We start from the raw sequence: 24,132 nt of genomic DNA on the forward strand, positions 1-24,132 counted from the left end.
CCAGCACCAGAAAGATGCTAAACGATAAAAAGCCAGCGTCGGGAGAAGAGATCGAGCTCCTGCTCCCAGAAATAGTTCTGCACGGCCCCGCTATCCTCGGGTGCCGGAGTGGCACATATGGCTGATGACACACTGCTGTCACCTCCGGCTCCCCCAAAGAGGAAACGGGCGATCGTCACTCATTGAGCGCACACCCACACAGTCTCTCCGAGCCACCGCGGCGGGGGAAGAACGCTGGCAGGAGGAGACGCGGCGGGCTCTGGGAAAATGAAGCAGCAAAAAGAAAAAAAAAAAAATAAGGAAAACAAAAATAAAGCGTTTCTTTGTTGTTTTGTGTGGTTTTGGGTTTGTTTCTTTTTTAATTTAGAAGGTAAATAAATCGGTCCTACCAATTTGTTAGTGATTGGGTCCTTTCCAATCGTTATTACCGAGTGGGCGCAGCCGGCGGGGATGCGATGCGGTGACGGCGTGGGCATGTCACGGCGGGTTAAAGGCTATCAGAAGGCGGACGAGCACCGAAGCGCCGGTTCCTTCACGAGGTACGACTGACAAATTGACAAAATGAGGTTAATAAAGGAACTTGGTTTGGGGCTAAAATGTCAGGATTGTGTTAATGGGCCCTTTTAGAGACTCAGTTTTTCCCCCACCTGCACGGAGCGATTAGGTCAGGAGGAAAGGGCACGGCCCAAAGTGCCAGAGCGGAGCTACCGCACGTCTCTGGCAGCACCGCGACTCCGGCAAGCGATGCCCAGCCTGGGCTGCCAGCTGCGGCACGCTCTGCTGAGGCAAGCGCCTTTCGATTCTAGTGCTGAAATGGCACTTGGAGGAAGAAAAAAAAAAAAAATAAAAAAATCTGCCAAGGAGTGAAACCAGCTCTTAAAAAAGGACATAAAATAGGTACTTGGTGCTCCCTCCAGCAGCGATGGGATGAAGGGTAACGGGCGCAAGGGGGTGCGGACCAGCTCCTGCTCACCACTACATCGCTCATGTCCACTGCGATGACTTTTGAGAAGCGGTTCCCTGAAACAAAACCAAAAAAACCCCAACAAAAAGCCCCAAAACAAACAGGACAGACACAAGGTTTGTTTCCACTACTGTCTCAGTGTACTTTATTCTCCTGCTGTCTACAGCTGAACAGCCACACAGGACAGAAACAGGTAGCACTGAGGAATGATCAGATTTCTTCCCTCCACGCCCCCTCCCCAACTTCAGGAATGGCTTTTTTCTTTTTTTATATTTTTTTTTTTTAGGAAATCCCACCCCACCTCGAGAAACAAAATAAAAAGAAAAGGCATTACTAGAAACGTGACCCAGGCCTCTCCCTAAGTCCATGCTCCGGAGCTGGCTGGCTCTCCCAGTTCACGGAGCTCCTCCTCTCCTCTAAACACCTGGGACTTTTTTATTTTATTCTATTTTCTTTTGTACACTGGTTCAAAGTCGGCACTTCGACTGCAATCTGAACCCAGCACTGAAAGGCACATATCTGATACCCTGTACAAGAGCTATTGTGGATGCTGCAGTGCAGATGGGCAACGAAAGTGGACTCCATTGTAATGGGATCCTAGGATCAGACTGGGAAAAGGAAATTGGGGAATAAAGCAGATCCTCGCCTGCTTTTTAGAAAAAAAAGAAAAAAGAAAAAAGAAAAAAAGAAAAAAATACTGGCTAAGGTTTTCTACTCTCCCTCCCACAAGCAGCTTTTAAAAATGCCCATGTTAAACTGCAGATTCAAATGCTGGTAGTATCAACAGCTGCATTAATAAAAATGAAATGAAAAAATAGTCTCAAAACCCTGCACCTCCTCCGTTTTTTTCTTGGCTTATTGCTGACAAAACAGGGTAAGCAAGGGACTATTCCTCAAAAGCAAAAGTCTCATTTAAGAGGAAACGAGAGATTCTGATCCTTCATGTGAAAATAAGATGTTGCATGATTGGGGAAGCAGTAAACAGCCAATTCATTTCTGAGTTGCCCATCGGACTGTTACTACTCTATTGAAAAAAAAAAATAATTTGTTAATGGGTTCCCCTTTTACTGGAAAGACCAAGAATACAAAAAGGAAGTATTGGGGAATGTTTGACACCATTTTATTAATCTTCAACTGCAGTGGAAAAATATAACCTTTTACAAGTGCCGTCTTGTGTAAGCTCAAGTCAGTATATATATATTTTATATAAATTTCTTTTTTCCTTTTTTTTGTTTTTGAAGTGCAGCAAGAGACCAATACCACATTAAATTTGATCAAATAAAGAGCACAAAAGGCCAAGCAGTTTCCAAATGGCATTTTATCAGATTTTGTTTGAACATTGAATTTATCCTCATTTTGCAATCCAAAATATTACCTGAAGTTTTATTTTGTTTTTCAACTCTTTGGCACAATTTTTGTGGGTGTTCGGGCTGCTACAGTACAAGTCAGGAGAGATCTTTCCCTTTGCGTTCTCACTGCCAATTCGGAGCACTTTATGTTTGTGTTTTTTTTTCTTTTTTTTTTTTTTTTTAAGCCTGAAATCTTGTTTGACAATTTATTTCTATTCCCTCTAACGCAAGAGTTTTGTTTTTCCCCCATTTCTACATTCACAGTTGAACAATATTAAGGAAGGAAAGGCGCTTTGATGAAACGAGATCATGAAAAGCGTCACTCAGAACGGGAGCTCTGAACATTCGTCAGTGTTTCCCTAAAATAAAAAGCCCTAAAGAGCGACTTTCCTTTTTTTTTTTTCTTTTTTTTTCTCTTTTTTTTTTTTTCCTCTTTTCTTTTTTACATCTCTTATGCTGCATCAGTAGACTGAACTTCGGTTAGTTTATGAAATGCAACAGCTAACCCTTTTTTTGGGAAAAGATAAACTGCAATGACTTGAAGTTGAGAATGTGGATACCGCCTCATTCACACACACTCACTCCTAGACTGAAAATCCTTCACCCCCTCCGTTTATCCCATGCACCGACAGCATCGTGCGGCAAAGGTTACAGCAGGCGGCTGGAGACCCAGGCTCCATCTCTCTCCAGCAGCCAAAGCCAGACCTCAGACAAAGAGCACCACAGTTGAACCCAGTTTCCTCTCCTCCAAACCGGCCATTTCTCCTTCTGCGCCGGCCACGACAGAGAAGCCAGTCCTGGTCTGTCGGAAGAAGACACTTGCTCGTTACTCGGACAGAAATCGGTCGTTCCCTCTTCCCGAAGATGGCCGATGCCAGGTTTTCTACGCAAGTCAGTGCTCAGCTCGCTAACAGCGCTGCTGCTGTTGCTGCGGCGGGATTTTCAATGTGGTGTGTTTCAAGCCTCACTCACTCATCCTCTCATTCCCAAACATTCAGCATCCGTGCACACTCCTCACTTCCGGTTTTTTTCAAAAGATTGGAGATTTCCAGTGGGGGTCTCAGGTGTCATCCCAATGGTAACAGATCTGCAAGCAAAAAGGGTCCATCAAAAAACAACCAAACACAACCCCGACACCACAAACCACTCACATTTGGGAGACAAAAACTAGCAGTAAACGGAAAAAATGGAGTTTGCAGAACCGAAAAAGAAATAATAGGGATACTACGGAACTTCTCAAGGTGGGGTGACAGAGCTGTAACAGACTTATTCTCCCAAATGCAGCAGACACACCATCACACTCCTCTCTACCACCTGCGTCTTTTTAAAAGGAGCTTCAGTAGAAGCACAGACTCACAGAGTATCTCAAGTTGGTAGGGACTCATAGGGACCATCAGGTCCAACTCCCTGCTCCTCGCAGGACTACCTAAAACGAAACCGTAAGACTAAGAGCATTGTCCGGGCTCCGAGAAAGGACTGAGGGATCAACTGGCTTCCATTATATCGCATTTGGAGGAGTGCAGGACTGTCCCCGACTAGCAAGTGTGAGGCATTTCACAATCCAAGAAGCCCTCCAGTCTGCATCTGGTCTTCTGAAAGCTAAGTAGTTCACCGTGTTTCTCGGTTTGTATTTGTTCTGATATGCAAGACCACAGATGGGGCTTGTTTACAGAAAAATAAATGAGAAATAACCTTCTAGAGAACAAGGCTTTTGTGAAGCGTGAAACGTCTCTTTCAGACTCAGGAGTTTAGCCAATTTCATAATTATGCAACATGAAAAGGAGGTGGGTGTAATCCCTTACCAAGCTTGATTCTTCAGTTTTCTCAGTTCTTTAGTCGCCCAGGTAGCAAGGGTTTTTGTTTTGTTCGTCTTGGATCTTCTTCCTTCAGTTAGCAGTTCATGTATCATGGGTCTAGCTTCTACTAATTTCAGTACATCTTTTCCAAATGCTGTACACAAGTCCCTGAAGAAGAAAGAGAGGCTTTGAGGCTGAGTGCCACAAACAGATGTGCCAGTACCACTCTGATCAGCTCTTGCTAGCAAAAAGAAATCTGACTCACAGCTAATGTCCTTTTTAAAATGTTGCATATGGTCACTAATTTCAGCAGCAGGAGAGCTGAACAGTTTTCTGAAATTGTGACTAACTGGAGACATTCAACCTCCTGCCCAAAGATAGATCTCCCTGATGTTCTCATCAGCTCTCCCTAAATTCACCAGAAAAGATTAAAACACCCTGACCCGAGTTCCTCCGTACCCTGGGAATTGAGGGTGCGGTGTTTTGTCTTTAAGCCCAGGTCATCCTTGAAAAATCCTAGATCTGGAATTTCTCTAACACACATCCAACTTTCACTTCTACCTCCTGGTTTTCACCCTGTCAGTTAAAGGACCTCACCTGCGTAACCACTTCACACCTTGCGTTAAACATCCAACACTAGGCTGTAAAAACCCAGAACTGATGTTAAATACTTCAGTCATAAAAATGCAGCTTCAAATATTAAGGCTGCCGTACAAAGATTTCTATCTATCTAATGAGCGTGCCGTCAGTTGAAATAGGATTGGGATGCTTACCCTATCAGTCCGGCAGCACACGCCACTACTCCGTCGGTGTGATCCTCATCTCCAGCAATGTGGTCAATGTAAGACAGAATAAATTCTACTCTGGGCTGCACCAGCATCACATCCGCTGAAAGAAAACAGCTTTATTACAGCAGGGTGAAATACAGTTTGTGTTTAGTAGTCTGCCCTTTAAAAGGGATTCCCATATACCCCCAAAACAGGTAGAGTCTGACCCCAGAAGAGCTCTTTGAGATAGGGAAGGGAAAAATTGCCAGAGGAAGAGGATCCATAGTGAAGAGCTCTAAACCCCTTCCCTACTCATGGCAGCAGAGCATCCTCTCCCACATGGAAGGGAATGAACCAGGATATGCCCACGGATAGGACAACAACAGTGAAACGGCTTGTCCGAGCAGAGTTCTTCCCATCTCCCTTTGTCACTTCAGGCACAGAACCACCACAGCAGGACAGAGCACTCACGATGCACGTTTTCTTGGTCTCCCTTCAATCCTTGGATGATGCCAGTGTAAGCTTCCAGGCAGCCCTCCCTCAACTCGTTCAGGTAATCCACCATGTCATAGTCAGACTGGAAAGGCAACGGGAAAGCACACCTCAGCAACGCTCCCGATGACGCACACACAGCCCTTACTCATTTATGATTTTAAGGCAGGAACTGGAGTGTGCCCCACTGGCTTACCTTATCAACCTGTGCTTGGGAAGCCTGCTGGAGGGTATTCAGCACAACGTCTAGGTACTTCTTAAATTCTCCTCCAATGGCAAGGGCAATATCACCAAACACTGAGAGAATCTGAGGCTTCACAGACCTATGAACATTTTCATTCTGGAAGAGATTTCAGCACCTTTACATTCAGTCACACTTCCTTTTAAGAGGGGAGGAGCTAATAAATTAAGACACACACTTGAAATGAAAATCCTTACCCCCAATAAATTTGGATTCCATTCAAATAGTAAGCAAGATAGTTGTCAAACACAAGATCTTCAGAGCATGCCTAACACGTCTGCTTCTCCCACCTCCCACTTTTTTCTCAGTGTGCAAGCCAACTGTTACTAAGCGGCTAATGAGAAGGTAAACACTCACCCCCAAGTTCTCCAAGAGCAGCTGCATAACCTCATCACAAAAAGGCAAGATGTTGGATTGCAGGGCTCTGCATAAGTCACCAACCAGGCCCACTGCAGCCAGACAAACCTGCAAATAGAACAGCAAGACACCCACCCAGTGAGTCAGTCTTCCACACTCTATCCTTACAGCTTTGGCTTATTAAAGCACTAAGTAGTGTTGAGAGCCTGCAGTCATTAAACCACTGAGAATAACGACCCTCACATAGCAGCTGATGAGTCCCTGCTTCGTTAACCATTTATATCACAAAGTCGCAAAGAGCAGAACTTGCTTCACCAAGGGGGAAGGCAAGAGATCCAGATGCCAACAAAGTGAGAGGTACTTGGTCTGAACAAATGCTACCAAATTCAGCAGCCGGGTGGTCTAAACATCCACCCCACGGTGACTGCCACGGCTTGACCCTCTAATGGAAATTCACAGCCAGCAGCAACCTCTTTCCTCATCAAGGCCAACTAATATGCAGCCACTGGGAAAACACAGGTGTCAAGTCAATGAAGGCCTTCTGCTGAATTAAATAGAAGACAGTCTCAATTTGTGCATGCAGCCAGTAATTAGAGAAAAGTCTATGGGGCTCCAATTTTGGTTTCATCACCAGAAGCTGTGGTATTTTATGGATGCACACCTGCCAAACTCAGCATCTGCGAGCAGGTAAGAATTTAGAGATTGTGAATACGGGGCTGCCTGGTTTGACCTCTACCTGGTACTCAGCATAGTTCTTCAGTCCAATGCCAAGGAACGGTTTGAAGGCATCCATGTACTTCAGAAACTCTCCACCTAAGACTGTGCACAGAAAATACTCTAGTTAGAAACAAAACTCCCAACCTATGGCATATTTGCTGGAGTTCAACAAAACAGAAACCCACTATTATATTCCACCCAAACCCAGTACCTGCATGTTCCACAGAAGCACAACAAATCAATTCTCCACCAGACCTCACACAGAAACCAAGCATCAGGACTAAAACAGATTCGAAAGCGTGCAATTCCTTGAAGGCCTTTGAAGACAAGACAACCCCCTCCTGTGCTCAGAACAGATGTCGAGATCTTCCTGACTGAGCAGACCCATCAGAGGGACAGGGACGTGGGGGCACGCTTCAGACAGGGTTTGGAACTCTTACATTGCTTTGCATCAGCTGAAAACCCTATGCCTTTTCACATTGCTTTACTGCCATAACAGCTGTAACATCTTCCTTTGGGAAACAGCTGCTCAACCTCCTCAGAGCAGTGCAGTTCAAGCAGGGCACTCTTCAGTAGGTTTGTATTTAAGCAATATTTGAAGTAAAATATTTCTGCTCTTCTCTACCAACTCCTACCTTCTCCAAGTCACTTGCATTACTAAGACCACGCATGCAGCTTATCTACCCAAGAGTGAAAAGGCTTTTGTCCCAAGAGATTAGACACTTTCATTTTGACTTGCTGGTTAGTTCGCAATGATCCCACTCAGCCTTCTCATTCACTTCCTTGGGCAATCCCACTAAATGATCCCCAGAGCAGTCGGAGGGTACCCACCAAAGACCTGCTCTCCAAAACACACTAGTGTTGGAAGAGGCTACTCCACAAAGCCAACACTAACTCTGCTGCACTTACAAGGTGTCCTGTGTTCTAAGAGCAATCGGGCACGTACTTCTAGTAGAAGCAGGTCCTGTCGCCTGCTCAGACTCTCACAGGCTAGCCAGGATAACAGCCTCAGGAAAAAAGGAAGACTCAATGGGCCCTGAAGGGGCCATTTCCAAATCACACATGGCTTTTATCTGAGATAAGGCAGGAGTGTTAGGCAACGAGGTTACATACAGATTCTCAACAGCACCTCGACTTTCACGCTCATGTGACAGCAGAGTGTGTTCCTAGAGCTCCAGGTGATGCCACAGCCACCACCACCTAAACCTGACCCAGGAAGCTCAAACCACCTGGAATACCACAACACAAATTTTATTTTGCTTCACCCATTCTGACCCACTCTAACGCTGATCTTTGCTGCCGTGATTTCTTTTAAACAAGGACAATGACTGTAAATCCACTGACAAAACTCCAGAAAACAATGAGTCACAGGCAGCAGCAAGAAGAGACCGTGTTCCCACTGTGCTGTGCACCGTACAAAGTAGCACTAGGGTTTTTTTCTGGCAGAATTTGCACTGTAACTACGTTATTAACTAAAACCAAACCATTCATTCACAAAATGCAGTCTAGTGTAACTGGCCAGTCTCAGCTTCACAGACAGATGTGGCAAGATGTGTGGTCAAAACCATACCTCAAGCAAAACCAGGAACAAGTAGTATTTTTCACCATATAGTGAAAAAAAGAAGGAAGCAAACCAGTTCTGTCCTAGCTCTGCCTGCCTCCGAACACAACCTCGCCCTGCAGCACAATACTGACCTTCTACCAGGGTGCTGACTGCCATCAAGGCATCCTCCTGCACACCCCCTGAGCCCGCCGTGCTCTGGAACATTCTCAGCAGAGATGCCATCACCACATCGGAGATCTGCAAAGCATCCTGGTGCTGGACCTTCCGGAGTACGTTCTGGGTGGGAAAGGAGAAAGAGATTGTAATCGCTTCCATTTTATGCAAGGCCGGATCGCGCCTTTAGATCCCCTGCGTTAGATCCCAACACTCGTGATCACGTTGGGCTGCTAAAAAGGAAGCTGCTGTTTGAACTCGGTTGCTGCAAAAATATGCTTTGTCAGTGCAAGTGAAAAGTCCCATTCATTCTAGCTGCATCCAATTTTCCAGCTACAGAACAAGCTGAATTTACCTTTCCTGCTGCATAGGCTATTCTCCAGGCTTTGCATTTGTAAGCCGGCATTAAATGTGACCAGCCCAAATTTGGCCCTATAAAAAAAAGCCCTTTTCCATCACAGCAATGTGACTGCAATCTCTTACTGCCAATATGGGCTGCAAGTAAGCTTTGCTTCTAAACCACAGAATTAAACTTCAGAAATGCTGGTTGTTAAACTACGACATAGGCATGTCCTTACTGCTAACTGCAGCTAAACCTCTCCTACATCAGGATGAATGGAGAATAAATTAACATATATGCAATGCAAAGTACGTTTACAGGAACACGTTTAGCACTGAAGTGTTTGAAAAGCAAAACTGATTTCTGGAGAGAGCAGAGGCAGCCTTACACACACGCAGAGCCGGCTGGTGAGCCTTCGTGTGCTCTGTGTTATCCAGCACTCTGCAGTCAGCAGAAGGGCCAAGGAAACACCCCAGGTAAATACCTGAGCTTAACCTACGCTCTGCTCCTTCTGTACAGTTCTGACCGTCCCTTTCAGCATGTGAACTACAGAACACAGCTTTGATGTATTCTTATTTAAAATAAATTTGCATTTCTTATGAAAACAGAAAGATCGATTCCTTAACCTGCAGAGGAAAAATAATTATTTCAAGTCTGGTCCTTCAAACTGAGTCACTCCAAAGAGATTGACTTTGACTGTTAATTAATTGGTCTTGATTTTCTTGTCCCTTTTAAATATTAACAAATGTTTTTCCTCTGCTGGATGTTCATAATTGTACTTCTAGCAGAAGAGAAGAAGTATGTAACAAAATAGTATATTTGACTACGTAACACTGAAAAAAGTCTCTCTGCTGACTTTCACTTAGTGGTATTTCAGTATCTGCTGCAACTACTGTAAATACTTAAGGTTCAGATTTTGTGATAATGAAGAAACACACATTTACAAATCAAAAGTCTCCCCATTAAAGCCTACCATAAGGACAGGTTATTCCCACCTACCCATTATTTGAAAAATTACCTAAAAATTGGAGTGTAAGTAATTGCTGATGCTATGGGCTTCTGAACAAGAAGGATGAAGTTAATGATTTCTCAAAACAACCTGGAGACAGCATCCAGGAGACCTCCTAGCCTCATGTAAGAGGACAGGAAGCTAAAACTGATAGAAACAGGCAATGTTACCTGCAGGTGAGGAAAAGGCTCCCTTTCCTGGGCTAACAGGAATGGAAGAAACAAACCGCAGAGAACAGGTACCACAACCCAACAAAGGAATAAATCTCAGTAGAGGTAGATACCCTGCTCTGCTTTTATTTCAGATTACATAGCACTCTGTTACACCTCCAGAAGAAAACACTCCTTTCTTCTCTGAGCTGCACAGAGCTCCGTTGACGCTGACTCTACACCTATGACAGCGTTTTAAAGCAGCGCCTTGTAAGCGTTAATAAGCTAGGTAAGACAGCACAGCAGCACCCTTCCTGCAGTGCCAACAGGAAAGCTTCAATATCAAATACCACGTATTTCAGAAGGATGGTCTGATGAATCTCCTGAGCAGTTTTGGGGGAAAAAAAGTGGCTGTTTTCAGTGAACTTCGTAGGAGTAAGCAAGGAACTGAAATGTGCTAGTACTCCAAGTCACATGGGCTGTTCATTACCAGATGTTTAATTTCAAGGACACTCAGCGCATTTTAATTAGTGCCTTTTTAAATAAGAACACCAACCACAAGAGGCAGATGAATGAATTAAAGCCATTATGGAGTTTTTTTCTCTGTGCCAACCAAAGCGATTGTTCAGCCTGTAGCCAATGTAAGAGCCAACCTGAAAGCATATACAATCTTTAACATGCCGCATATAGTGTTCTTTATCCATATTGCCCTAAATTTTCTAAGTTGTACTCCACTGAAGCCTTCTGAACCTTGTATCACCTCCCACATGTCAGCTGGGACACAAGATCCAATTTCCTCATTCAAATCTCAACAGGACCAAGCCTGCATCCTCAGGGGCACAGAAATGTCTCTAAAAACCACCTCTTTCCCACAACCACAAACACAGGAGGCAGGAGTATACCTGTAGAGTAGCACAAAGGAGAGACTGAAGATCATTGAACTGGATTCTGTCGGAAGTGCTCTGGATATGAGACTGAAAAAGAACAAAACCCCACATGTGAAAAGCCTGCATCGCAGTCCATGCAAACCCAGCAGATTTTGACAGCACTATGAGTTCCAGAGATTCAATTTTAAATATTTGTTTCTTCAAATTTAAGACAAGAGGTACTGTTCAGAAGCTTAATATATCTACCTATCTATAAAAAAAAACCAAAACATTATACCACGATACATGAGGTCAGCAATAAAACTCTTTTTTTTTACAGCAGATGAAGCCACAGCACAGCAGCAACATCACACCTGCTCAGTTTCCTTAAACCCCTTACCGTAACAGGGATTTAAAACTCGGTTTTACCTACCTCCATCTGCAGCACTTGCTGAAGTCGTTCCATGATGACCAGAGTTGTCTTTTGGACAGCAGGGTAACAGTCCTTGGCACTGTTTTTCACTATTTCCATCAGAGATTCATATGCAGAACTCCTCAAGTTATTCTGGTGTCCATCAGGCCTGTAACAGAAGGAATATATTTGCAGCTCCCAGTGCTCAGGCTTGCTTAGAAACAGACTTTTTTTTTAGTAAATCAGTAACAGCTAAATTTTAGTGTTGTGACAAGCAGAAGCACTTGCATTCCTGTATTCCAAGACTTGAAAGTAAATAAAATTTGTGAAGCCACTTTTGGAACATTTTTTCATTCGCTATTAATAATGACTTCCAGTATCTTCAGTCACTGGCAGCAAGTATGGGAACAGAAAAAGCCTCAAACCCACATCTTCCAGTGTGTTCCCTGCCTGGGAAGAGATGGGTCTCAAGAGGTGAGTAGCATACATTACTACCTCCCTGACATCCCTCGCAGACGTTGGTGAGGGTGTTAAATTTGAAATAAAGACAGCTGAGATCTATGCTAAGATGACTGATGGGCTTCAGAGCCTTGAGCTAGACACTACACTTCTGGTTGGATGTAAATTAGACAGGAAGACTTTATAGACTTTGAACTGTTCAGACAGGGACACCATTTAAGAAGAAGTAGTCCTGCAGCAAAAGGCTTCAAGTGACGATTGAACTGATCCAAGGATTGAACTCTGAGCTGCCAAGATTTATGCGACCTTCAAGGCAGAATATAACTTCAGCATTACCCTTATTTTTACATCTGCAGAACTGAGAAAAATATTTTGCCTCATCTATTTATATTTCAGCTTAGCTGGGAAAAGGACAGTATCCAGCCTAACTAGGTCCTCATCTCTTCTGGGAGTACCTGGTGCTAATGTAAATGCATGTAACGCAACAGCAACAACCACGGCATAAAACAATCACAGTAAAATGAACTGTACGATACACACAGATTTCTAACTAAACCTTGCTGCAATCCCGATTATTTGGTGGCCTTGTAGCCAACCTTGAAGGGTCTCATGACTACTGTACAAAGATGTGCACAGTCTTAAACTGTGCTCAGAGACTTCAAAGTAAAACATGGAAGGGGCACTCTTGGAGGAAACCCCAGACTTACTAAAAGCGGGTAGGGACAAAATAATTCTGTGTGAATAGCTTTCCTCCTGGGGATTACCATTCTATATTCCATGGGATACAAAAAAAAAAAGCCCGGTTCTGATAAAACACCATTCAGATCTAAGCTGCAAGAGAAACTGGACCAACAGCCTGAAGTAATAAAACAAAGCATCTCTGCAGAGCTTAAGCCAGCCTGTTTAGTGTTACCTATCTGCAGTCTCCAGAAGTTTCTGAACTATTAGCTCAAACGAAGAGGATAAGCAGTAGGTTGCTGGTTCTTCCTGATCATCAGCTACATCGGCAGCTTCATAGGCAGCTTCAGCAAGACTAGAGAAGGCCTGAAACACAGAACAACCATTACTATTACTCCATTGAGTTTATCCTCACAAGTCCAGAAACGTGTATTTCAACAGTATTCATTCTGACAGAACAATCCCCCCAAAACTCCCAATCATGTGGAGGATGAACAACTCCCTTTGTGAACAGCTAATTGTTCAGTGTACTGAACTTTAGTGCAACAGCGGTGAAAATGTGAAAGACTTAAGACGTTACAGTCACCCACAAGGCAGTCACGTTGTCTGCAGACAAATGTTTGCAGGGCGTTACTGGTCTCAACAACTGGTAGCTGTCAAGAATCAAACCGAATAAAGGCAGGTTGCTTGAACCCTGCAGAGTATTAACAGACTCTACCCACTATCCAGCATCATCAAGACAAGTTAAAATCCTGGTTTAAACAATGGCTGCGGACTGCTCAAATTCCCAACTGCAGAGCGACTGTAACTACTCTGAGACAGGTGGATTAGAAGAGGTGAAAACCTCCTGATTTTCATTTCAGTCTAAAAACATATAGTAGTCATCATCTTCAGAAGACGAAAGCCACATCTACACGGACTTTTGCCAGGATCAACGGATCAGGGAAAACCTTCCGTACTGACTAGAAGTCTTCAAACCTCTGGAATACTAAGAGAACAAATTCTATCGTTTCTGAAACTTGTTTTGATATGCAAATACTAATCTCTAGCTCAATTCTTACTGAGCAGCACTCTTAAAAGGCAGTAAGGGACACATTCTCTTTATAGTGAAAGATCAGATATGCTACTTGGTAGCAGACATGCATCAAGACAATGATACAACTGAAGTTAGCAAACCAGCCCAAGGGACTGCAGCTCTGTAAGTGAACAAAAAAATCACATGCTCCTCAATTTCATTCTGGAACCACTGCAGAAGCAAGCTTAGGTGATGGGAAACAAGGTATCCCGTCTCTCCCTTAAGATTAAGAAGGCAATCCAGATGCTCTCAAGAGAAAAACTGAACCCCAGCATGCCTTTTCTAAACAGCTATCACACCTGGTATTCAAGGGCAGTTTCCATAGCATTTTCAAACCAAGGCAACTTCTACACTCTATTAATATTAGCATTTTCCTCCTTAAAATCCATTTCTTCCTTTATTCTTTCCTACCAGAGCCACAAAACAGACCTGAGATAACTTACTGTTAACCACAGCTGTGCGAGCTGGAGATCAAGCCACGAGTCATCTCTGAAATCCATTTAAGTGTGTGAGTATATATACACAAATGTGTGTGCACATATACGTGTGCGTGTGTATTCATATATATGAATATGAGCTGCATTCCCCTTCCTGACAGAAACTTATACGTCCAAGAGCAAAGGGACTGCCTTACCCAGCAGACATTGGAGGCCACTCTGGGCTCAGCACTCAGGCCCTCCATCAGACACTGCAGCAGTGGAGCGAGGTAAATGTCATTGATGGCAGCTTCAGGAAGCATCTCACAGATCCTGCCCACGGTCCAAGCCGTTGTGTCTCGAACCACAACACTGGGGTCCTTCATTAGTTCTATTAAAGTTGGCATTGCCTAGGAGAGAATTGCAATCAGGAGAAAGATGTGATCTTATACAATACACGGAAATATAAATTTGCCACTGTTTCTGATTTTTAATGCATTCCCTTTGAGCTACCGACAGACCGAGGAGGACGGGACGGTCTAGATCCAGTTAGGCCACTGTTCTCACATTTTAAGATTCATAAAGTTATCTCCCAGGGGTAAGACTTGAGAACTGAGGCATCTGGAGTCAGGTGTTCTGAAGTCCTGCATGTCCCTGTGATTCAGAGCTATGTAAGCCAACTACCTGCCCTGGGCCTACCAAATCTCTCTAAAACATGACTAAAAAATGGCATCCTTTTGCTTTTCCTCAGATTAAGAGCAATGTGCAAAGCAAGAATCCTCGTCCAAATAAATCATAAAAGTTTTTGCTCTACAAGCCTCCAAGAAAACACAATGAATCTTACCTGTATGACTAGTGGTTTGAGCTGGTTAGGCTCTGGTCCTTCCAAAATGCACCCAAAAGCCATCACAGCTGCATCTCTGTATCGCCAATCTGGATTTTTAATGTGTTCTTTAATAAAGGGCAGCACATGAGGAACGATGTCATCTTCACAGCAGGTTGCCAGGAGCATGAGGCAGACTCCTGCTGCTTTGCAGGGGTTCCAGTCGTCGTCATCATCGTTTTCATCCTAGGAGAACAGCACCCCTGGTCAGTCTGGGGGAAAATATCCCTTACCGCTCCCAGGCAGTGGCATCCTGTTGGATCTACTGCAACTAACACTGCCTTATTACCAGGTGTTATATCTAGAAATTAATTCAGGTCTGAAAGTACTAGCTACATCTCTGACAGAGAGGCAACCTGAGTTACTTGCATCATTTGTACCTTCCCATCCTGGTGTAAGGCTGCTAGCTCTTTATCGACGCACCTACAGTAGCCTCATACATCTTCCAAAATGCTTCTCTCTCATCTAGGTTGAGATTCTGTTCCTTTGATCCACGCCATTGCCTTGCAGAGTGGCCTGCTGTACCAGTTAAATAGTTTCTCCCCCCACCCTCAGCTCACCCACTTACCAAATTCCTCTGAAGCTGTGTACCTGTGATTCTCTTACCTGTTTTATCTTTCCTGCTTTAACAAGCACTTTAGAATCTCCTGCAATATAACTCTCGGCATACAAGCCGACAGCGATACAAAATAGAGGGAAACAATTCCCTGGATTTGCTAAGAGCATCAAGCATTTTCCCAGTTCATTGCAGTAAGCCAAATGAACTCTGTCCTGTATGGCTTAATTAACAGTTTTATTTTATAATTAGACCTGCTGTAGCAAGTGATTCCATTAATTTTGATTAGACTGTGAAACCCAGCCCAAACAAGTCCCTGTGAAGTGCTTAATAGGTACTAAATAAACATGGACTTCACAGTTCAAAAAGTAAAGCTCAAGAATTCCAGAAATTGGATCTCTAATGATGCAGAGACCGTATATTGGTTTTAATTTCACAAACATTTCGTTAGGAATACAGATAAGTATCAAACCTCTTCAGAAACCATAAATACAGGCATGCGTTAACAGAATTCAGCATAAAACCAACACTGCACGCAGTCTCACAGTCTCAGCCCCAAAAAACGATGCATCATTCAGTCAGAGTGGTGCATGATGTCTCATCACAGACCAAGGACTGCCACTACAAGTGCTCTGAACAAGCGCACCATTACAAACTACCCGAGGTGACCTAAAGCACCTTCAGGACCAAGTGTATCAAGAAGTCACCTATGCAAGGGAGCAGTGACCGTCACTGACAATTTGCTCCTCCATGCAACAGTAGCATCGCTGTCCCAGAACTTGGAAGTAGGCACAGTACATATTTTTTGACACGCAGCAGGGATTTTGCAACTCACCTGTTTTGTTAATGTTTGTGTTAGAATTGGGACCAAATACTGTAGTGCTCCCTTCGCATAAAATTTGCTAGTGTGCTCTGGAGGCCTTCCTTGCTCTGCTGCCTAGAAAAAAAGGTAACAAAATAATTCTCAGTGGCATGAGGTCTGAATTACGAACTCCAGGAGATACACGTTCTCTTTTGCATGCTTTCCTCTCTTTCCCAACACAAGTAAGTTACGATAACACACAGGAACCTCAAGGACACCCTGCACTGATCCCAGTTAAACATTCAATAAGCAAGTTCAATTTGCCATTCCATACACATATAAAGCCCCCTGTCACAAAATATAAATATTTGCAGTTATTTATAATTAACAAGTGACCCCAAGTAGAAGCAGCAAAAGGTCTTCAGCATATAAACTAAACCTACATGCTGCTGACTGTCCTTTTATCCTTGCTTTTTTAGGCATTCAACATAAATATATACTTAGTTACTTTTAAAGATGGATATGATTCATCTAGAGCCCTTCAAAGTTTAAGCTATTATTGATCTCTACAGTCAATTTATGCAAACAGCATCTGCATGCAGAACAATACCCCAAATTCATCTCCAGCCCCATCCATTGTAAGGGGTAATGATTACCTTTATTTCATCCCACAGTTTTATACCTAACTCATAATATAATGCAGTATATAGAATGTGACCAATCTTTTTGCGCATTGGGGTAGGACTAAGTGCCTTGCGCCTGTAACAGACCCCAAAAATCTTACATGTCAGCCTAAGAGAGTCCACCATGCCTCCAAGACATCAGGTAACTTAAGAGATGCTCTCCCTTCAATGCAGTACGTGACAATTCAAGATGCCGTCTAAATGAAGCAACGGCTCAAAGATCTTCATGATACTGAGAATTTTCAGGTATTATGCTGTGCCTAGTATACATGCTTAATGCGCATTTAGGTCAACCTTACAGGGCTAGCTTGAGTTGACTTGCGAATGCTAAAAAGAAATCAGGTAGCTGTCACATGCCATTTGCAGAAAACTAGCACTTGTATGTCACAGTGTGTTCTCATCAAACCTGTCAGAGAATCTTTATCTCAAATAGCTTCACTTCCCAGCCAGGCTGGGAATTAAAACTATTTTGCTCACTTAAAGGCAGTTCACCCTAATCTAGTAAGCAAAAGGGCTTATATTAAAGCTACACCAAGAACTTTACATTAGGCTACAGAGCCTATAAAATAACCCAAAGAGTTATTAAAGGGAATTCCAAATGGCAGCTCCTGTGCAACCTTAGCTACAAGCTTTGCATTTACCTGGAAGACAGAATAAATTAACCATAGCTGAGCCCTGGGTAAGGCAGCCGCTAGTACCCAGGCTAGCAGCTACAAACTAAGCTGGGTACCACAACACTGTGCTGATGTCTGCAGCACACGTTAACACCTGCAGAGTCAACCAGCCTTGCGGGCTCTGTGCAGCCTCCAGTCTCAGCTTCTGTCACAGACATGCATCATGGTGCATCAGAGTGGGGTACGGTGTCCCATTACGGACCCACGACTGCCGCAGAAGGGGCACAGATGGGCTCTCCAACACTATTCCAACTTGGGAGAACGGGTGGACTTTCCAATGCGGTTCAAAGACATGACTTCAGCATTCCCAAACAGATGATCATGGACAGTCCCCACTTTTCAGCGGTCATTTGTGAGCTCACCTCAGATGCCTCTATAGCCAGGTCCATCTCCTCATCGCAGACATTTGACCAGAACTCTATCCCCTGTAGAGCCACCTCATCTATGTCACTTTTCATTGCTTCAATAGTTATCTTTAGAAACACAAAAGAAAGGAGCGGAGAGAAGGACATTTTAATAAGCTATTTCTCCTGAAATATGTAATCCAACTTTTGGCCAAATGGTACGAGACTCAAGATTGTCTGAAATCAGTTACCACGTTAGAGTTACTGTTCTTGAAAACAATCTCCTCATTTGGAAGTTTATCAGCTATGAGCACCTTGGGATGACTAGCAAGTCAAGTAATCTGCACCATCCTCACTTCTGGAGTCTCAAGTCTGAAACACCTGATGTTGGTTTTACGGATTTTGGTAGGAGGGCTTTACAGCATGCAGTCACAGCCAAGGAAAGGGAAAAAAAATAAATTCAGGAACATAAGAAAACTTCTCCTCTTGGATTAGGACAAAGGAGTACAGGAAGATCAGACAACCATACACGAGAAACCTGACTACTCACAGCAAAAAGCGCAGGACCCATGTATGTCTCCATATACTGATAATAAAGGGACATTATCTTCACCAAATTCTGTAAGGCAGCCACTCGTACCTGTCAAGAGTAGAAAATGGATCAAAGATACAACCTTTGCAAGTGCTCTGAAAACTCAGCACAGTTGCAGCTTACCAGATTAATAACCCAACCTTTCTGCTGATTTAGTTTACTCCATACCTAATAAGGTCTTTTGCAAGCAGCAACTTAAAAGTAGTAAACTACTAAGAGGATTTTAGTATAAAACTCATTTTGAGTACTTACATATGCATCAATCATTTAACAGAATAATGTTTATTTCATGTAACACCTTCCAACTGTTTGTTGATGCCAGAGGTTCTAGCCAGCTGCCCCAGAAAGGTGCAGTGACAAATCAAGCATTTAATTTCACTCACCCTTGTATCCGGACACTGCGTTGCTTCACAGACTACTTGCATAATAAAGTGCCTTTCAGACTAGAAGAAGAAATAAAAGAACATTAGAACTGCCTTACAAAACCATTAAAGTCTTTGCAAGCCTTCCTATGGAGGATGTACTCTGAGTCTGGACTAGTACAATCACTCATGCAGCACTTCTAAAGATCAAGGAACAGTACAGGTTACCATTCACTGCAATATTTTTAAATCATTTCTTCCCCAAAATGGGAATCCCAAGCTTCCGTTTTAAAAAGTGCTTGACAGGCTGTGCAAAATAGAAAGATACAGCAGAACCAGATGCTAGCTTTTTGGGGGAGAGAGGAAGAAAAGAAATCCTGCTGTTTCCTCAACTATTTCAGCAATTGCTTCAAGAAACCTCAAAACTCAGGACATAAATTTCTTGAGGGGCAGTACCTGGATACTCGCATTTTAGTAGGAAGGAACAGACTTATGTCCAGGCTATTTACAGTACTGAAGCCCAACAGAAATACGGTCTGAACGGATCATGCACCTCCCATCTCAAATTCTGAAGGACTCTAGTTGATCCCCATCAACATATCCACTGAATAGTTGACTAAGGAAAATTTTCATAACAAGACCTTCTAAGCTGAAGGTTCAGTATTACTTCCATCTTCCCCATACTCTCCCTAGTAGAGACCTAGAGGATAGGCTTAATCTGAGAAAGAAAAATCAACAGATCTGTCTGTTCTGAACAGACTCTCATTCTGAGGCGCCTATTCTGAAGACTCTTACAGGCCTTCCTCCCCCAACAATTTTCAGAGGCAAAGTTAAATCTGGATTGCTGCCACACCACTTGAAAGAAAGTGCTGATCCAAGCTTGTACTCTTACAGCAGCATTAGAGAGTAGGGTTTGATTAGGAAGCAGAGCATCTAACAGGCTAAACTCTAAGGTCAGTTCTAATTTATTCAAAAAAAGTCAATGATGCTTCCTTTCCATTGATGAACCTCTGAAGATTTCTACAGTATTTCTGCATTACAAGAACATCATACCGGATTTACAGAAATGAATCCAAGTCTCAGTTGCAACATAATTATGCATCAAAACTCAGCGTGGTGCATGATTTCTCATCACAGACCGTGGATTCAGCCCTTGCATTTTAGGCCAAGAATTGTTACCCCCTCACCTCTTTGTCAAAGTTTGCTTTGGTGAATTCCAAAGAGTTCAGGAGTGCATTAGTAGCTGCTAGCTTCACATTGTTGCTGGGCTCCTCCTTTCTCATTCCCTGGATGATGGCTGTCAGGATCTCATTGGATTTGTCCTGAAGTTGCTCTGGATCCTAAAGGAAGTGTTGATAAAGTCATCTGCCAGTGGAACAGCTTTCTCCATATTTTAAAGTACCCTCTAAGTTTGATCCTGAAATCTACAAGTAGAAGTTTTAAGATATTAAGGCCAAGAAGTCCTTTGCTCACTGGGAGGACCAGAACGCAAATACAAGGAACTCATACACCATTATGTTTTTACACCTTCTAGGACAGGAAAGAGAAAACTGAACTGGGCACAAATACTCCAGATATTCAAGTCATAAATGCCAAATAAACTCCACTGTTTCAAATAATAGGCCAATAAGTTTCAGACTACTTGACTTCATTCAATTAGCAAGTTAAAAAACACTGACTGATTTCCAGCTCCTTTATATACTGAGCAGAGGTCTAGGCCAGCAGCTGAGGTTGAGACTTCTATTGGTAAAGTTGCCAATCTTTTTCAGACGTGGGGCAAAAATACATTGCCTGGACCGCTAGTAAGGACAGGTAACTTCAGGCTTAAAGAATAAAGCTGCGAACATAGATTAAAGCTTAATTTTTCTTCGTGGTAAACTTAAGACAGCAAGATCCCCAAATAAGAGTATTGTTACATCAGAATTAATCCAGCAGTAGATTCCCAAACTACAGCCACAAACTGTGTCACAAAGTGACTGACACAAACTACAAAACTCTAAGAGGGATCTTGGTTACAAAATATGCAACCAGCAAGCCAGGGCATCCAAAAATCCAGAGGTCAACAATACAAACCACCCAAAGAAACAACGAACACGCAACTCAAGCCCTGCACAGACTTGTAGCAAAGAACCCTTGACCTAGAGCACTCCCTTGTACAGCTGTAGGCTTCCTCTTCTACTTCATTGACCCTCCACGAAGCAACCGACCTCCCCAGTGAAACCAATCCCCTGCAGCCTGGTGAAAGCACCAAACAGAAGATTTCTCTTTCTACTTCACTATCCCGAGGTTCAACCAGCGATATACCACGTACGTTCTCGGAGGCATTCAGTGGCACCAAAAAAGCAGCAGCTAATTTTGTTCTTCAGTGGTAGGTCAGACAGCACACAGGGTTTTTTGCAAGCAATTCACATCAGATACTTGATGCAACACATGCAAACTACACTGAGAAAACCATGAGACCTTTTGTAGAAGGTGCCTCAAAGAGCTAAATATTCTTGCCTGAGCATCACAAATTCCTAAATAAAGGGACTCCTCACGCAAGATGAAGGTAGTTGTCAGGTTTCCCCAGCACAGAAAGCAAGCAAACACTTATCACTCATCTGTAGCATTTTACACAACTGGACGTTCAGCTGAAGTTTTGTAACAGCACCCCTCACCATCATATGACAGCAGCGACATATTAAATCTGCACCTTATCAAAGATGACCTGGATTTGTGCTGCAAAAGCAGGTCAGTCCTTTCAGACACCATCCTTGCACGTTTACTGCCCATCGTTCTGCCAGCAAAGAGACATCCTCCGGCCACGTATTAAAAGACAGCAACAAGGAAGCACTATGGCCTACTAGATACAGAGGTGTGAGAAAGGAAAGGCTGGAAGAGAAAAGGAGAGGCCGGGCCAGCACTTAAAATATACTCACAGTACTTAAAATATACTCACGATATCCTGACAGATGTATCCAATGGCCTCCAACGTCGACTCTTTCATGTGCTCCGTACTGTGCTGATTCGTAACGTTCGCTACCAACTGGGGAATGAGTTCGGGCCACTGGTTCATAGGGATCTCCGCACACGCGATGCCGGCCACGCACTGAGAGGCTGAGCTGGGCCTGTACGTTTCTGTACCCAACGTCTGCAAAACCTGTGGGAGAGATTAGCAGGCGAAGGTTTGCTGTCAGTAACGAAGAGAAGGGTGCTAGCTTGCCACCAAAGTCTTTGCTTGATGTTATTCCAAACACACCCCTTCCCCAATAAAGCAGTTTGCTTGTTCTGCTTTCTGCCGCTGCAAACGAGGCTGTGACCACGGACAAATAATGTTTGACATGAACTTGGCCATGGCTGCCCCTTTCAGGAAGTGAGATACAGCTGTGCGATTACACGTACTTCTACCACATCCTTTAAATCCCATACACAATGCTATGTGCCATAACATGCAACAATGACTCACTGAACAATTCCTCCCCGCTTGTATTATAAAGCAAAATTGCGAAAGCTAAACAAATTGTGGTTTAAAAATCCCCCCCAAATACCAGACTGTTTATGCCAAGATAATCTGAATAGGACTGAATCCTTTTCTTTTGTTTTCATTGCAATCGATTAGAAGAATTAATTTTTAGTATTCTTCGAAATGTCTTTAAAAAATGGAGGGAGGGTTGTGCACTTGTTTCAGCATTTCCAGTTGTATGTCTTCATTTTCCATATATCTGCTTAACAAATACGGCATTTCTAATGTTACTTGACAGAAAGAGAGTAATAAACTGGTTTTGTTAGCTTCACTACACAATATGACAGCTCCTGTTTACAGTGGAAGTTCCCCCTTAGCTATCATCAATGTAAATAAAAGACTAAACTTGTATCATCATGACTCGCCCAACTTTATTCCGCTATATACAGATTCTATTAACAAAAAAATAATATATGAAGTGCACGGCCAACTTGTATCAATCACACAACGCTGCGTACACCCAAGCACGCCTTAGTTCCCATCAGCCAAAAAATGCTAAGCCACCAGTTCTGCCCTTGCAAGTCCTGAACTTTAACTATCAAAGAGCAGAGGAATCCTCAGGCAAACTCCCCATCTGTGTGAAAATTTAAGAATATAAGTTCCTATTTGGAACTTACAAATTTTCGACCATGTTCTACTCTTAAAATTTGCAAGGTCTCATGTAAACATGTGTGTTCAGACACAGAGTATGGTTCAAAGATGTTAATGTCGATTGTAAAACAGATGGGGAAGCTGTTCCGAGTACAAGAAAAAGCAAACACCAACCCAGTTACAATTACCCAGTGGGGAAGCCATGCCCATTAGCTCCCGCAGTCACACAAGACTACTCAGAGGCTCCTTGTAAAAGTATTTACAGGTGCGAATTTAAAAGCAGCAGCCTCATGCCTGCTTCTTTGTTTTTACCCTAATACTTCTGCAGATTAAATACACTCCAAGCACCAAAGCACCCAAGCAAGCGCCGATGACATTGCTTGTCTGGCGAAAGGGAGCAGCCAGCCAACGGAAGACTCCTCAGGTGGCAAAGGACGGACAAGACATTCATCACTCTTCACCCCCGGCAAGAAAACAACAGGCGGAGAACCAAAAGTCACCAAACTTACGTAGTTCTTGACTTCCCTGCGGGCGTTGGCGTCGATCGCGAGCCATCTCTGTTGGTACTGGGCCTTGATGTCGGGGTCCTTGGATGTCAGGGAGTTCTTGATCTGCAAGCCGGCCGCCACGCGGGCAACTTGGCTGTTGCCGGGGTTTGCCAGCACTCTGGACAGTTCCACCAGGAAGGTCGGCTGGGGAGAGAGCAGGGCTCAGCACCCACCCCTGCCTGCACCTCCCCACCGATACGGGAAGAAAAACCCCAAAATCACCCAACAAAACGAGACCGTGACTTACTGAAGTTCCTTCTCTACCAGGCCAACAGCAAACCGCCGGCACTGTGCAACGACGGCAGCTCTATCCCGAGATTACGGGCGTTAAGCTCCTAATTAGAACCGCTGGAAAGCGATGTAAGTAGGCATTGACTTTGTTGGATTTTTTTTTTTAGCTTACTTGAGAGACTGTTACCTTCCGTGCTCCTGCCTGCTTTAAGTATTCCTTTAAATAAACTACCCAGGTCATATGCCAAGATATGTATTTTCTGGATACATATCAAACACGGTGAATAGTAACTCTCTGCTGCTTATTTCCTTGCTTCAAGGCAAACACCCAAACTATAATCTAATGCAGGAATCGTTAACACGTGAAATCAGATGGTCTGTTGGTGCGTTACAAATAGGTCTGCAAGACTACAAACTTCCTTATCTGCAAAGGTGCACAGACACATATGAAGATTACCCCCCACAAAAAGCACCGTACGTGTGGATAAAAATACCTGACATTCGTGCCACTTGCTTTTGGTGAGAGCTAGTCAGAAATGCCTCTGCATTTAAACGCTTTC

At 43.5% G+C, this 24,132-nt stretch overlaps 1 protein-coding gene across 2 annotated transcripts; it reads right to left on the minus strand.

The window, feature by feature from the left end:
- Positions 1 to 3,345: 3,345 nt before the first annotated feature.
- On the minus strand, positions 3,346 to 23,479 carry KPNB1 (karyopherin (importin) beta 1). 2 transcript variants are annotated; one of them, XM_009703951.1, is made up of 20 exons: positions 23,303 to 23,451; positions 21,639 to 21,839; positions 19,888 to 20,040; positions 18,722 to 18,781; positions 18,297 to 18,386; positions 17,765 to 17,875; positions 16,079 to 16,180; positions 14,649 to 14,873; positions 14,023 to 14,214; positions 12,549 to 12,679; positions 11,198 to 11,345; positions 10,801 to 10,872; positions 8,379 to 8,523; positions 6,703 to 6,785; positions 5,967 to 6,074; positions 5,565 to 5,708; positions 5,348 to 5,453; positions 4,883 to 4,997; positions 4,116 to 4,277; positions 3,346 to 3,400 (listed from the first exon to the last, which is right to left on the minus strand). In XM_009703951.1, coding segments are annotated over exons 2-20 (2,265 nt in total). In that variant the 5' UTR covers positions 21,756 to 21,839; positions 23,303 to 23,451; the 3' UTR covers positions 3,346 to 3,399. The 2 variants fall into 2 exon arrangements, with proteins under 2 accessions (XP_009702253.1, XP_009702254.1); XM_009703952.1 differs by lacking the exon at positions 3,346 to 3,400 and having other exon boundaries at positions 4,112 to 4,277; positions 23,303 to 23,479.
- Between the last annotated feature and the right edge of the window lie 653 nt (positions 23,480 to 24,132).

Source organism: Cariama cristata, unplaced genomic scaffold, assembly GCF_000690535.1.
Source record: "Cariama cristata isolate BGI_N322 unplaced genomic scaffold, ASM69053v1 scaffold16907, whole genome shotgun sequence".
Classification (NCBI taxonomy): domain Eukaryota; kingdom Metazoa; phylum Chordata; class Aves; order Cariamiformes; family Cariamidae; genus Cariama; species Cariama cristata.

Coding starts and splice junctions, on each gene's coding strand:
- KPNB1 (XM_009703952.1), bottom strand. CDS start 21,755: ATGAACCAGTGGCCCGAACTCATTCCCCAGTTGGTAGCGAACGTTACG. Junction 18,782..19,887: donor AAGCAAACTTTGACAAAGAG/GTGAGGGGGTAA, acceptor TTCTTCTTCTAG/TCTGAAAGGCACTTTATTAT. Junction 6,075..6,702: donor AGAACTATGCTGAGTACCAG/GTAGAGGTCAAA, acceptor TTCTATTTGCAG/GTTTGTCTGGCTGCAGTGGG.